A 13368-nucleotide genomic window follows, 5' to 3' on the forward strand; every position below is an offset into this window, starting at 1 on the left:
GGTAAAACAAAGTACAAGGTTGGTCAAAGGTATAGTGCTAGAAGGACTGGTAGGAAAATTAAAGCCACATGTGGCTAACATAGCAATGAATTCATGGGGATGTGATTTGTTTCAACAGTGGAAAACACAGATTAACATTCCTCCAATCTCAGAAACAAACCATAAAATAAAGAATGCTTTTGAGAGAAATATTAAAAGGTGTTGTCAAGAACAGTCACAGACCATTCAGAGTGTACATAAACAGGGCACAATAGCTGGTGGTCTTTTAAAGGTACCAACAGCCTTACCTTCAAAACGGTTAACTGACTAACCAGTCTTTGGAATTCTCCTATATTTGTCAATAGAAAGAAATCTGGAAAATGGAGAATGGCAATGGATCTAAGAGCTATTAATAAGGTGATCCGGTGGTCCAGTCAATGGATTCTTTATAGCCTGAAATTCCTTTGCCTTCTTTATTACCTAGAGGATGGTCTATTATAGTGACTGATTTAAAAGTGCTTTTTTACTATACTTTTACAAGATCAGGATAGGGAAAAATTTGGCCTTCACAATGCCCCCTTAGACTAATTCTCAGCTTGTTAAGAGGTATCAGGGGAAAATTCTTCCACAATGGATGTTAAACAGCACAACCCTCTGCCAATATTTCGTAGAATAACCATTGGAAATAATTCATAAATGGTTCCATCAATCTATAATTTACCATTATAGAGATGATATCTTACTAGTTGATTCAGACTCAGATACCTTAGAAAAACTGTTTGGTGATGTAAAGAGAATTTTGCTTTTTGGGGGGTTACAAATTGTTCCTGAAAAAATACAGAAGAGATTTAAATTACCTAGGACATAAGATAGGTTTGTAAAGACCTACCGCTGCCCTTGGTCGTGGGTCGTGCTTGGCACCGGCTGCAGCAGCCACGATGACCTTGCTTCAGCTTGTACGTGAACACTGGGTTCATATACTTGTTCCTATGGGATTTGTCTTTGGATGCTATCTAGACAGGAGGGATGACGAAAAGCTAACTGCCTTCCGGAATAAGAGTATGCTATATCAGAGGGAACTGAGGCCCAATGAAGAAGTTACTTGGAAGTAAAGCCTGTGGCTAAATCTCAGAATGTTCACATTTTAAAAGTCATTGGAGAAATAAAACATTTATTATTTAAAAAAAAGATAGGTTTGTAAAAATTTCAATCAAGGAAAGTACAAATCAGGAGAGATCAATTAGGAACTCTTAATGATATTCAAAAATTTCTGGAAAATATTAACTCACAAAGGCCCACAATTGGATTAACAGCTCTAACCCTCTGGAACTATGATTCTAAAATAGACTGTTCCTTTGGTGAATTGTCATGGTCATAGTGTTTTTATCACAGTAATAAAAAAGTGACTAATACACTTGTTTTTTTTTTTTCTTTTCGAGACAGGGTTTCTCCGTAACTTTTGGTTCCTGTCCTGGAACTAGCTCTTGTAGACCAGGCTGGCCTCGAACTCACAGAGATCCACCTGCCTCTGCCTCCCGAGTGCTGGGATTAAAGGCATGCGCCACCACTGCCCGGCGAATACACTTGTTTATATATTTAATTTCTCCCATTTATTTTTTTCATACCAAGAAAAACCATACATAAATTGTTCTAGGACCTGGAGAGATGGCTCGGTGGTTAAGAGCACTGGCTTTTCTTGCGAAGGTTCCTGGATTCAGCTCACAACTCTCTGAACTCCTGTTCCAGGGGATCTGATGCCCTCTTCTTACTTTTACCAGCATTACATGCATCTGTTGTGATAGGAGCTGCATCATGCATCTGGTACATAGACATATGTGCAGGCAAAGCACCAATATACATAAAATAAAAGTAGAAATCATTAAAAATTGCTCTATATTATTTTTTATGATTATTCTTTTTATTAAGTCTTTCAGAATTTCAGAGGATGTATTTTGATGACATTCACCTCAATTTCTCCCTTCAACTTCTCCCGGATCCTTTTCCACCTCCTATCACTCTCCTAACTTTATCATTTTTATTTGTTTATTTGTTTTTAATTTAATAAGTCATCGACTTCAGTTTGTGCTCTCACTGTGTTTCTGGGTATGGAGCTGTCCACTGGAGTGTGATTGAGTGACATTCTTAAAGAAAACTGGCTCCCCTCCACCTTCCAAAAGCCATCAACTGTTCATAATTTCTTAGTTAGGGGTGGGGACTTGTGAACTCCTTCCACTCCATGTAGAATGTTGACTGGCTTGATCTTGTTCAGGTCTCCATTCAGCTCTGAGATCATGAGTCCAGTGGCTCTGTCCAGAAGACATTGTTTTGGTTTTCTCCCTCTTTTTTTTTTCTTCCAATACAGAGTTTCTTTCCCTGGCTGTCCTGGAACTCTATCTGTAGACTAGGCTGCCTTGAACTCACAGAGATCCACCTGTCTCTGCCTCCTGAGTACTGGGGTTAAAGGCAAGTGCCTGGCAGTCTTACCCTCTTAAACCCTTTCCACCCTGCCTTCGGAGGCAGTCCTTGAGTCTTGGGAGGGATGTTACAGAAATGTCACAATTTGAGACTTTTGTGAGTTTCTGCATTAACCTCTGTATATTGCACAATGCAACTTCTCTGAGGAGGACTGAGTGTTGCACTTATCTACAGATAGATAAGAATTTTGAGGTCAGCTTGATACTATGTATGTTTAATAAAATAATAGGCCCAATTCCAGAGGTTATGTGCTTCACAACTATGAATTCATCGGCATATTTGTAGTACTAGGCATGCATAAGCTATTACCATTGTGCTCAGTTGCTCACCAGTACCTTATGGGAAGACTCCTTTGTTGAAGATACTACACTGGTTACAGAACATGTAGAATTCAAATTGGTATTTGACCAGCAAGCTTCCTCTTTGCTGACTAGATTTCAGAGCACTGGAAGGTGTTATACAGATTGTGGAGTAGGGTGGAGAGAAAGTCATCAACAGTCTAACCCAGCTGTGAACCCTGTGAACTACAATGATGACCAGTGTGGCAAGATATGCCCATCAATGCAACAGTGGTGCAAATAATACGGAACTTGGTATGTAGACCAGGCTGACCCCATATTCACAGAGATCTGCTGTAAGACAATGGTCTTGTACCCTGTAAAGATTTGTCACTTGTATTGGTTTAATAATATGCTGATTGGCCAGTAGCCAGGCAGGAAGTGTAGGTGGAGCAACAAGAATAGGAGAATTTTGGGAAAAAGAAAGGCTCAGTCTGCAGTCGTCACCCAGATGCAGAGGAAGCAAGATGAGAATGCCTCACTGATAAAAGGTACTAAGTCACGTGGCTAACACAGACAAGAGTTATGGGTTAATTTAGAATGTAAGAGTTAGTTAATCAGAAAGCCTGAGCTAATAGGCCAACCAGTTTATGATTAATGTAAGCTTCTGTGTGTTTCTTTGGGACTGAACAGCTATGGGACTGGGTGGGACAGAAACCTCTGACATTAGAGATCTTCCTGCCTCTGCCTCTGGAGTACTGGGATTAAAGGCATGTGCCTTGTCTAGCATAATATTCTGCTTTTGTCAAATTTAAACTGTTATAAACTAGACATATTCTTAATATCTCACTCTCCTTTCCCTCTGACACAGGGTCTTGTGTGGCCCAAGCTGGCCTCAAACTTGGATGTAACTGAGGATGATCTTGAACTTCTGATCCTCCTGAGTCAGTCTCTCAAGTGCTGGAATTATGAGCATGCATCACCATATATGACTATGCCACTATTTCTGTAAAAAACAAAAACAGATTATTAGAATTGGAAGAGCTAAACCTGAATGTCTGCATGCATAAATTTAAAGGTTGATTTATTTTTTAGCTATGTGTGTAATAGTAAAATAAAAATGCTGCAGGATCTCTGGTGGCTGCAGCAGCAGAAATGCCTGCAGGTCCCTGAGCAGTGGCAGTGGGCAGTGGGTTCTGAGAGCAGCCAGTCCTAGGCAGGGAATGGCACAGTTCCCTGATTGGCTGTAGCAGGCCATGAGTTTCAGACAGGGAGCCAAGTAATGAGTAAGAGACCTCGGTGGGGCAGCCAGTCACACAAGAAGAGACAGATAGATGGGCACACCATGATACCACACCTCAGGTCTCCAAAGACTTCTGGTCCCAGGCAGGGAGTCACGCAGCAGGCGAGAGACAGAGACATGGATAGGCACACCATGCAGAGTGAGGTTGGATATTTATTTAGTGGGTTATGGAGGGGAAAGGGAGAAGGGGAGAAGAGCAGAGAGGGAGAGAGAGAGAGAGAAAGAGAGAGAGAGAGAGAGAGAGAGAGAGAAGAAGAAGAAGAAGAAGAAGAAGAAGAAAGACAGAAGAGAGAGAGGAAGATGGAAAAGGAAAGAGACTCAGGCTGCAAGCAGGAAGGAAGATCTGCCTGCCTCAGTGGACTGGGAAGTGAGTAGGTGGGACTTGTCTCTTAAAGGGACAGGACAGATTATTACAATGTGTACAAGTGTTTTGCTTGTATGTGTGTATGCACACCATGTCTGCATCTGCTGCCCTCAGAGTCCAGAAGAGGATGTTGGCTCCTCTGGGCCTGAAGTTACACATGGGTGCTAGAAACCCAATCTAGCTCCTTTGCAAGAGCAGCAAGTGCTGTTAAATGTTGAACCATCTCTCTAGCCCTATAATTTTTTTAAAGGTATGGAAATTTCCTTTAGAATGCCACCAGTTTTACTCCCACTTGCAGTGATGAGAATATCTTGCCTACTTATTAGTGATAAGGTATAGCCAGGGGTAGTGGGCACACCTGTAATCATGTTGTTTGGGAGGCTAGTACAGGAGGGCTATGAATTGGACTCCAGAATAGGTCGCATAACTAAACCACCAACAAACAAGAGGTATCCATGCTGTTGCTTCATTATCAAAACCTTGTTCTCTGATTTTGCTTTTGATATCCTCATCTTCATTGTGGGAGAGGCAGAAGCTCCAAGGGTTGTTTGTTGTAGAAGGATGCAGGCCTGCTTTTCATCCTGGCCACCTGGCTCCTGGCTGCTTGGCTAGCTTAACCCCTGAAATAATCACACAGAAATTGTATTAATTAAATTACTGCCTGGCCCATAGCTCTAGCTTCTTATTGGCTAACTCTCACATTTTGATAAACCTATTTCTATTAAATCTGTGTATCACCACATGACTGTGGCTTACCTGCAAGATTCTAACCTACATCCAACTCAGGCTGGAGATTCATGGCATCTGCCACACTTCCCTTCTTCCCAGCATTCTGTTCTGTCTACTCTGCCCACCTAAAGGCTGCCCTATCAAAAGGCCAAGGCAGTTTCTTTATTCAACGAATGAAAGCAATGCAAATACAGAAGGACTTCCTACAGTTGTTTAACTATCATATAGTAGGGGCTTCCATGGCTGTATAATACATGTTGGGGACATCAATGTGGGAAAGATTAGTTGTCCCTGAAACAAGCAGTAAGCAGATGCACTGAGGGATGGGCCTGGAGCCAAGTGTTAAGAATGGGTAGACGCTGACAGACATTAGCTGCTACAAATCCTGTAAATTAACAATTTAACTGCCTCCATCCCACTAAAACCTGAGTTTCTTTATATCCTGTCTGCCTTCTACAGTGCCCTGTAACTGTTTTGTTGCTAAAATATGAATGTTTGCCTAAAAATGACTTCTGAATATAATATAAAGAGTTAATAAAATGGCTCCTTAAAATTGTTCCTGGAGTGGAGACAGTTTTCTTGATTTATGTCTTTCTAAAGATTATGCGTCAGGGATTGGGGAGATGGCTTAGTGGTTGTATGAACTCAGCTGCTTTTGCAGAGGACCCAGTTTCAGTTTCTCGCTCCCACAAGGCAGCTCACAATCTCTGTAACTATTGTTCCAGGCATCTGTCTCCCTCTTCTGTCCTCTACCAGCAATGAACACACGTGACGCACATACATACATGCAGGCAAAGCACTCATACCCATAAAGCAAAGACAAATAAATCTGTGTTTTCAGATCATTAAGAAAACTATTAATTTATTATTATTATTACTGTTAATTATTATCAGTCTGGATCTCACTGTTTCCCAGGCTGGCCAGGAGTTCTCCATAAGGAACTGGAATCGTAAGTGCACATTATCATGCTCTGCTTAAGAAATTTTGCTCTGTTTTGCTTTGAGAGAAGATCTCTTGTTAGCCCAGGCTGGCCTCACACTTTCTGTGTAGCCAAGGATAACTGCAAATTCCAGATCTTTTTGCCTCGACCTCCCAAGTGATAGAAATTACTGCTTTTGTCTTTGTTGTGTTGGTGGTGGAACCCACAGTCTTGTGTGTGTTAGGCAAGCATTTCAACCACCCAGCTACACCCCCAGGCTCAGTAAGCAGATTATGGAAGACGTCTTCTGAAGTGTTCCTGTTTTTTTGATGACTTTTCTCTAGTCTGTTTCCTAAGTGGTGAACTGCGGATAAGCCCGGGGAATTTATGCTGTTGACTTCTGCTTTCTTCCCTTCTGAATCTCTAAATATAAATCCCAGAGCCGAGACCAGATGTTTTAGGAAGAAATGAAAATTTGTATATACATACAGACTACATCAAAAGCCTTTTATGAATTACCAATTAGTCCTATGCTGTCAATGCTAGACAGCTGTACTAAAGTTCGTTCACCAAAAATAAAAAAAAAATTAAATCATAGACTCTGTAGCTCATTTTCTCTGATAATTAAAAACAAAGATATGGCAAATTTTAGTGTGAGAAGTGAATAGATATATTAGCTCATATGGAGTAATCTATTTTCTAAATTAAATATAATAGTGCAAAGCTTTGGACGACACACATGCTGTGTCTGATTAACAGGCACAAGATGGAAAGAGATCAAAACTGGAAATTTTTCAAGGAAGTGAAGACTCTTGGCAGAGAAAAGAGCAGGATACTAGGAATTTGGAGATGGGATTTGACTTCCAGTTATGGTAATAGCTACCATATTAATATTGAGCTAGATGTATGCTTGAAATTTTTTTTTGCTATTTTTTAGGCAAAAAATTTAAACAGCTAGACTAGATGATGGTACCATATATATCATATACCATATACACACCACATGTGTGTATGTGTATATATATATACATATACATATATATATATACACACACACATATATATATATATATATTTCTGTTATTTGACCAGAGAAATAAACAATGAGGGAATATTTCAAATGTAAAGACACAAGCACTCGGATGAGCCAGACATCAGAATGCCACCAGTAAAGGGACCCAGCTGAAGCTGAGACAAGCTTTTCAGGATTCAGCATGGGTAAGGAGAAAAGCTAGGCTGGAAACGAATCTTTTCCACACAGAATCATGTGTTGCGTAGTTAATTCTCTTTCGTTTCTTCTGTTTTCATTTCCTCACTTGCAAAACAGGCATCTGTCCGACAGCTGATCACAGCCAGCCCATCATGTTCTCCCTTGTTGGCTGTGAAATCCCTAGTAGTGGGTCTCATCTTGCTTGTTTGATTTATCAAGACAGAGACTCAAATATCTAGTCCATGGCCTTGAACTTGTGATATTGCTTCTGCATAAATGGTAGATATTGGGATCTAATAGAGTGTGTTTGGAAAGTAAAGAAACAGAAATTCCTTTATTTCTCCCTTCTTTTAATTTTTTTCCCTTTGAGACAGGGACATGGTTTCTCTGTTCTGACTTGAACTTTTTTTCTGCTTTTTTGAGACAGGGTTTCTCCGTGTAGCCTTGACTGTCCTAGAACTCACTTTGTAGACCAGGTTAGCCTCGAACTCTTAGAGATCTGCCTGCCTCAAGTTCTGGGATTAAAGGTGTGCACCACCACCTGGCTCCTTCATTTAGTTTTATAAATTAGTTTGAGCAAAGAGATTGCTCATCTATTTATTTATTTATTTATTTTAGACAAGGTCTGGGTGTATCCCAAGGAGGGCTTGAATTATGTAGCCAAGGGTGGCTTTGACCTTCAGATCTCCTTTGCCTCTCTAAGCATGTGCCATTATGCCCAGTGATGGAGGTGGGTCATTTGTCTGTTGCTTTCATTGGTTTATTAATAAAGAAACTGCTTGGCCTTTGATAGGACAGAAAATTAGGTAGGCGGAGTAGACAGAACAGAATTCTGGGAGAAAGAAAGCTGAGTCAAGCAGATGCCATGCCTCTCCTCTCTGAGATGGAAGCAGGTTAAGAATCGTCCTGGTAAGCCACCAGCTTGTGGTGGTATACAGATTATTAGAAATGGGTTAATCTAGATGTGAGAGCTAGCCAGTAAGAGGCTAGAACTAATGGGCCAAGAAGTGTTTAAAAGAATACAGTTTCTGTGTAATTATTTTGGGTAAAGCTAGCTGGGTGGCAGGAAGTGGCCCGCCACTCCTCATACAACAGAGTGGCACCCAACGTGGTAATGAACTCCACGTAAAACCTGAGAGGGCTTAAAAAAAAAAGAGGGAGAGAGAGTTTAATGCAGCCTTTTGCTGTTTGTGGGTTGTGTGCCGCAAAGAAATTGTCCTGACTCAGCATCAGGAAAAAACTGGCTGTTTTAAAATGCCGGCTTTCTGGGCTGTGCCGCCATTTTGATCTCTGCCTGGCTTCTGTGGGAGACAGAGCTTTTGAATGGAACATTTGGAGCAAAGTGTTACAGCTTGCTTGATTGCAGTGTGGACTGCTATGTGCCTGGGACTGTGCGCAGCTCAGGGGTACCAAATGGATCTGAGGCAGGAGCGGCTGCTCCATGCTGAACTGTGCTGGTCTCAGGCAGGAACTATCGTAATTACTGTAATAACAGCGCAGTTAAGGTTTCGACTGGGCAGAAAACAAGTGGTAATGTATTACTTTTACATGGTCCAACTTAAGTTTTTAAGAATTGCTTAACATTTTAAGAAATGCTCCTGGATAGTACAAAATTATAGATTCACAATAAAACAAATTCAAACATAAAAGACCACAGTGTTGGATGAGTGTACGTAGGCTTGAGAGAGAGAAGAAAAAAATATAGAGAATAAAGTTAAAAGGGTAAAGTCTTTAAAGAGACAGAATAAAGTAAAGTGATAGAGTAAAAATAAGCCATGTAAAAATGGAAAATTCACAGAGAGTCTGGATTCTTTGTATTATTGTGTTTTCTTTAAAAATTTTGACTGTGAAGGAGCTAAGTACAGAGAGACATTTCATTATATGGGCTGCCAAGTGGAACCAAAATGGATATCATGAGGGTATGACTTCAGAATTTGGGTCTAAGGATATGATGCTTTGGAAAGGGTCTTCTTTTGTTTTCACAGAGGATGAGACCTTGTGGATTGCTTCTATCCCAATATGGTATGATAGACCACGCCCTCCCGAAAGGTTGCTGTGAACACCCTCAAAAAATTACTTTGCTCAACTGCCGACTGAGATGAAACTAGCACACAGGTTACACCATAAAAGACCTGAATAACAGCGCCCCCGTTCAGCAGGAAGCAGTTTGGAGAGAAAAAACTGTGCCCATGTTCCCAAATATTGTTTATAAATGTTCTTTTACATTTAAAGGGGGATATGATATAGATATGAATAATTTGCATTGGTATGGATTTTAAGGTCAATTTTGTTATATGTATTTCTGCTCTTTATTTAGGTATTGTGATTGTATAGTTCATTTTAAAAATGTAATGTATAATAGGAAATATAGGTTGTTGATGGATAATCATCAATAATAGTCAAGCTTGTAGTCAAGTTAGTTAGATTTTCTAAATATATAGAGATATATTTCAGTTAGATAGGCATTCTTCATATCTTTCAAAGACTGCAGAATATGGCATTTTATTTTATTTATTTATTTATTTATTTTTTGAATTTTTGAGACAGGGTTTCTCTGTAGATTTTTTTGGTTCCTGTCCTGAAACTAGCTCTTGTAGACCAGGCTGGCCTCGAACTCACAGAGATCCATCTGCCTCTGCCTCCCGAGTGCTGGGATTAAAGGTGTGCGCCACCACTGCCCGGCCAAGAATATGGCATTTTAAATCTTTTAATAACTTAGGGCTTTTCATGACAATGAGACACGTCTGCTCCTGGCAACACCAGCTACTTCAAGAGGAGGATGGGCATCGAAGAGGCTCCTTATGGAGTTTGATAGTCATTTGGGCAAGAAACTGCACTTGCCTGGGCTGTTGCATAAACTGCACCCGAAGAACCCACAGAGAGAGGACTACTGAACTTGCCAAAAGGTGAGATGGTCTTTTGGGGTTCCTGACTCATGAGAATCTATGAGACATTATGCAGGACACAGAAAAAAGTGACTGAATTGTCTTTGGAATTTCCTGCTTCATGGAAATATCTGCTGGATACTATGGGCCTGTAGACTGAAGATGGATGCCCCAACGGTACAGAGGAACTTTGGGTGACTGTACAGGCAGCGAGCTGTCTCTGTCATTTCTAGAGTTTTGGATTTCTTGTTTGCTTAGATAATATATCCTTCTGGAGTCTTTGATGGAGTTGAAGAATGAATAGATAGTTATAGTTTTCCTTAGTTATGATAAAGATAAAATAGATATAAATATTGTAACTGTAATTCTTGCTTTATAACTGTTTTGATATATGTAATTGTACTATGTTAAAATGAAAGCCTTCTTTTTTGTTTAAACAGAAAGAGGGGAAATGATGGAGGTGGGTCATTTGTCTGTTGCTTTCATTGGTTAATTAATAAAGAAACTGCTTGGCCTTTGATAGGACAGAAAATTAGGTAGGCGGAGTAGACAGAATTCTGGGAAAGAAAGCTGAGTTAAGCAGACGCCATGTCTCTCCTCTCTGAGATGGAGGCAGGTTAAGAATCTCCCTGGTAAGCCACCAGCTCATGGTGGTACACAGATGATTAGAAATGGGTTAATCTAGATGTGAGAGCTAGCCAGTAAGAGGCTAGAGCTAATGGGCCAAGCAGTGTTTAAAAGAATACAGTTTCTGTGTAATTATTTTGGGTAAAGCTAGCTGGGTGGCAGGAAGTGGCCCACCCTTCCTCATACAACAGCCCATATTGCCAATCTGTGTTAAATGTAAAAGGATGAACTGGCCAGAGAGATGGTTCAGCAGCTAAGAGCCCTGGTTTCTTTTCCAGAAGACACAGGTTCAATTCCCAGCACCCACATGGCTGCTCACAACCATCTGTATCTTCAGTTCCATGGAAATATGATGCTTTGTTCTGGTCTCTTTGGGTGCCAGGCAGGTATTGGTGCATAGATATACATGCAGGCAAAACACTCATAATGGAAAATAAAATAATTTAAAAAAGAAACACATAACAAATGGATAAAGACACAAAGACTATAAAGTAGAATGTTCAAATGGAAAGTATTACAACAAAAGCAAAATTCTTAAGATAGGGGAATCCTGTACCTTCCACTTCAGCCGGGCACCTCCGTGGGCTCCTGCAGTGAAGGGACAGCTGATGGCAACTGTGAGCGCCAACAGAATTACTGCTGTCTCTGTAAGTGCCCCCAGCCTACACAAGTTCATGCTAGCTCATTCTGGGTTTAGTTTTTCCCCTATTTCTCTCTTCCAATTCTAAAGACGCAGCTATTGATGCTCCAAAAACACCACCTCTTTCTATAACCATGTCCTCATATTAAATATCTCTCGCAAGTATCTGCAGTGGTTTCAAATATCCAGCGTGGATAATGATAGATTCAGTGAATATTTATTATGTAATAGGCTTTCTGTCCATCCCACCCCCATAATAAATTTCTCTGACAGATCAGTAAGCCAGATCAAGCTGAATTGAAAAAGTGGGTAATTGAGCAATCTTCCAGCAGGTTCACTGGTCTCAGAAAATGAGGCCCCAGAAGTGAGACAGGGTTTCTCAGTGTAACAACCTGGATGTCCTGGAACTAGCTGTGTAGACGAGGCTGCCTTGAACTCACAGAAATTCACCTGCCTCTACGTCTCAAGTGCCGGGATTAAAGGCGTGAGCCACCACAGCTCAGCTGAGACCTTGTATTTTAAAAACACGTCCCCCTTGGTTGAGCTGACACAGACTCTGACTCTCCTCCGCATTGTCTAGCCTCAGCGGCTCTCTGAAAACGGGAAGCAAGACTCCATTAGCTCCCAAACCAGTACTGTATAGATGATCTGCCATGTTTTGCTGCCAGTTGGAGGTGGAGGCTGGTCTCCTTGGACAGCAGCTACATCGGTGTCTGTGCCGATTCTGGGAAGTACTTTTCTAGGCAGTTGCTTTTGAGGAGCAGAGGGGTCCTTCAGCATCTTAGGGTTCATTCCTCTAAGTGAATCTGGATCTTCATGAGACAGAGCCTGGGCAGGGAGGGGGAGGTTTGCCCCCAGTACATCTTCCTTATTGTCCCAGTGCAGGAGACTTCTCTTTAGTGGTGCTGATCTCTTCAACAATTACAGCTTCTTTCTCAACACCAACCTGAAACCTCTATGGAACAAATTAGTACATTATCTTTAAATTCAAATTCACCCAAGTTCTCAGGGCATGGGCAGAATGAAGCCAGATTCCCCGCCACAAATCACACGAATGGCTCCTATTCTGATGACAGATAGAGTCCGTGTTCCCTCATGAGCCGGGCCTCCACTGTCCGTGTTTCTCATAACAGTACTGCCTTTTAAAGTCCCTCCAGAACAACCCATTATGTTCTACTTCCTGCCTTCCAGGGTTTTCTAGATCAAAGTACCATGCTCTTCTACATTCTAGCCCCAAAAACAGTTCTGGTGAATTAAGAAAGGCATACTTTGTCACAGTAGCAAACACATTTGCTTGTGTCTTTCTGTCTGCTTTCCTTTTGTAACAAAGTCACCTCTGATGAAAGTAAGATAAAGGGGACACTTGTATTTTAGCCCACAGTTCCAGGCCACAGTCTATCACTATGGGAGCCACACAGTCAGGTGTTGGAAACAGTTGCTCACATTCATCTATGGTCAAGAAATAACAATCAAGGAAGGAAATTATGCTGCCTTTTCCTGTTCCCTGAATCTACTGTTCAGGATCCAAGCCAGGGAACAGCCCTTTCCCATTTAAGGTGGTTCATCCCCTGGCAGTGAACACAATCAAGACAGCTCCCCAACACACACCTAGAACCCCTTCCTCAGAGATTCTTGCTTCTATCAAGTTGACACTAAACCATCATTGTGAACAGAAAGACAAGTCTTCAGTTTGTGTAGATTGAATCTTATGTGTTTTAGCTACATCCCAGCCATTAAAAATAAAAATCGGGGCCACGTCCATGGATTACAAAACTGTATCCAGTATATGTTCTTGATTCATTTATACTAAACTTCTTTTAAGAGATCTTTCAACTGGTTGATGGGGGCACACACCTTTAATTTCAGCACTCAGAAAGCAGAGGCAAGCAGGTCTCTGAGTTTAAGGCCAATCTGGCATACAGAGTGAGTTCCAGAACAGCCAAGGCTACACAGAGAGA

At 41.1% G+C, this 13368-nt stretch overlaps 1 protein-coding gene across 1 annotated transcript; it reads left to right on the forward strand.

Annotated features, from left to right (window-relative positions):
* The first annotated feature begins 901 nt into the window (after positions 1-901).
* On the forward strand, positions 902-1159 carry LOC121443386 (NADH dehydrogenase [ubiquinone] 1 beta subcomplex subunit 1). The gene has a single exon (XM_041645143.1). It carries the CDS (start codon positions 918-920, stop codon positions 1089-1091), a length of 174 nt encoding a protein of 57 aa, XP_041501077.1. The 5' UTR covers positions 902-917; the 3' UTR covers positions 1092-1159.
* Positions 1160-13368: the final 12209 nt, after the last annotated feature.

The sequence above is a fragment of the Microtus oregoni genome, unplaced genomic scaffold (assembly GCF_018167655.1).
Source record: "Microtus oregoni isolate MIOR12 unplaced genomic scaffold, Mior012 000002F_ref0000024, whole genome shotgun sequence".
NCBI lineage: Eukaryota > Metazoa > Chordata > Mammalia > Rodentia > Cricetidae > Microtus > Microtus oregoni.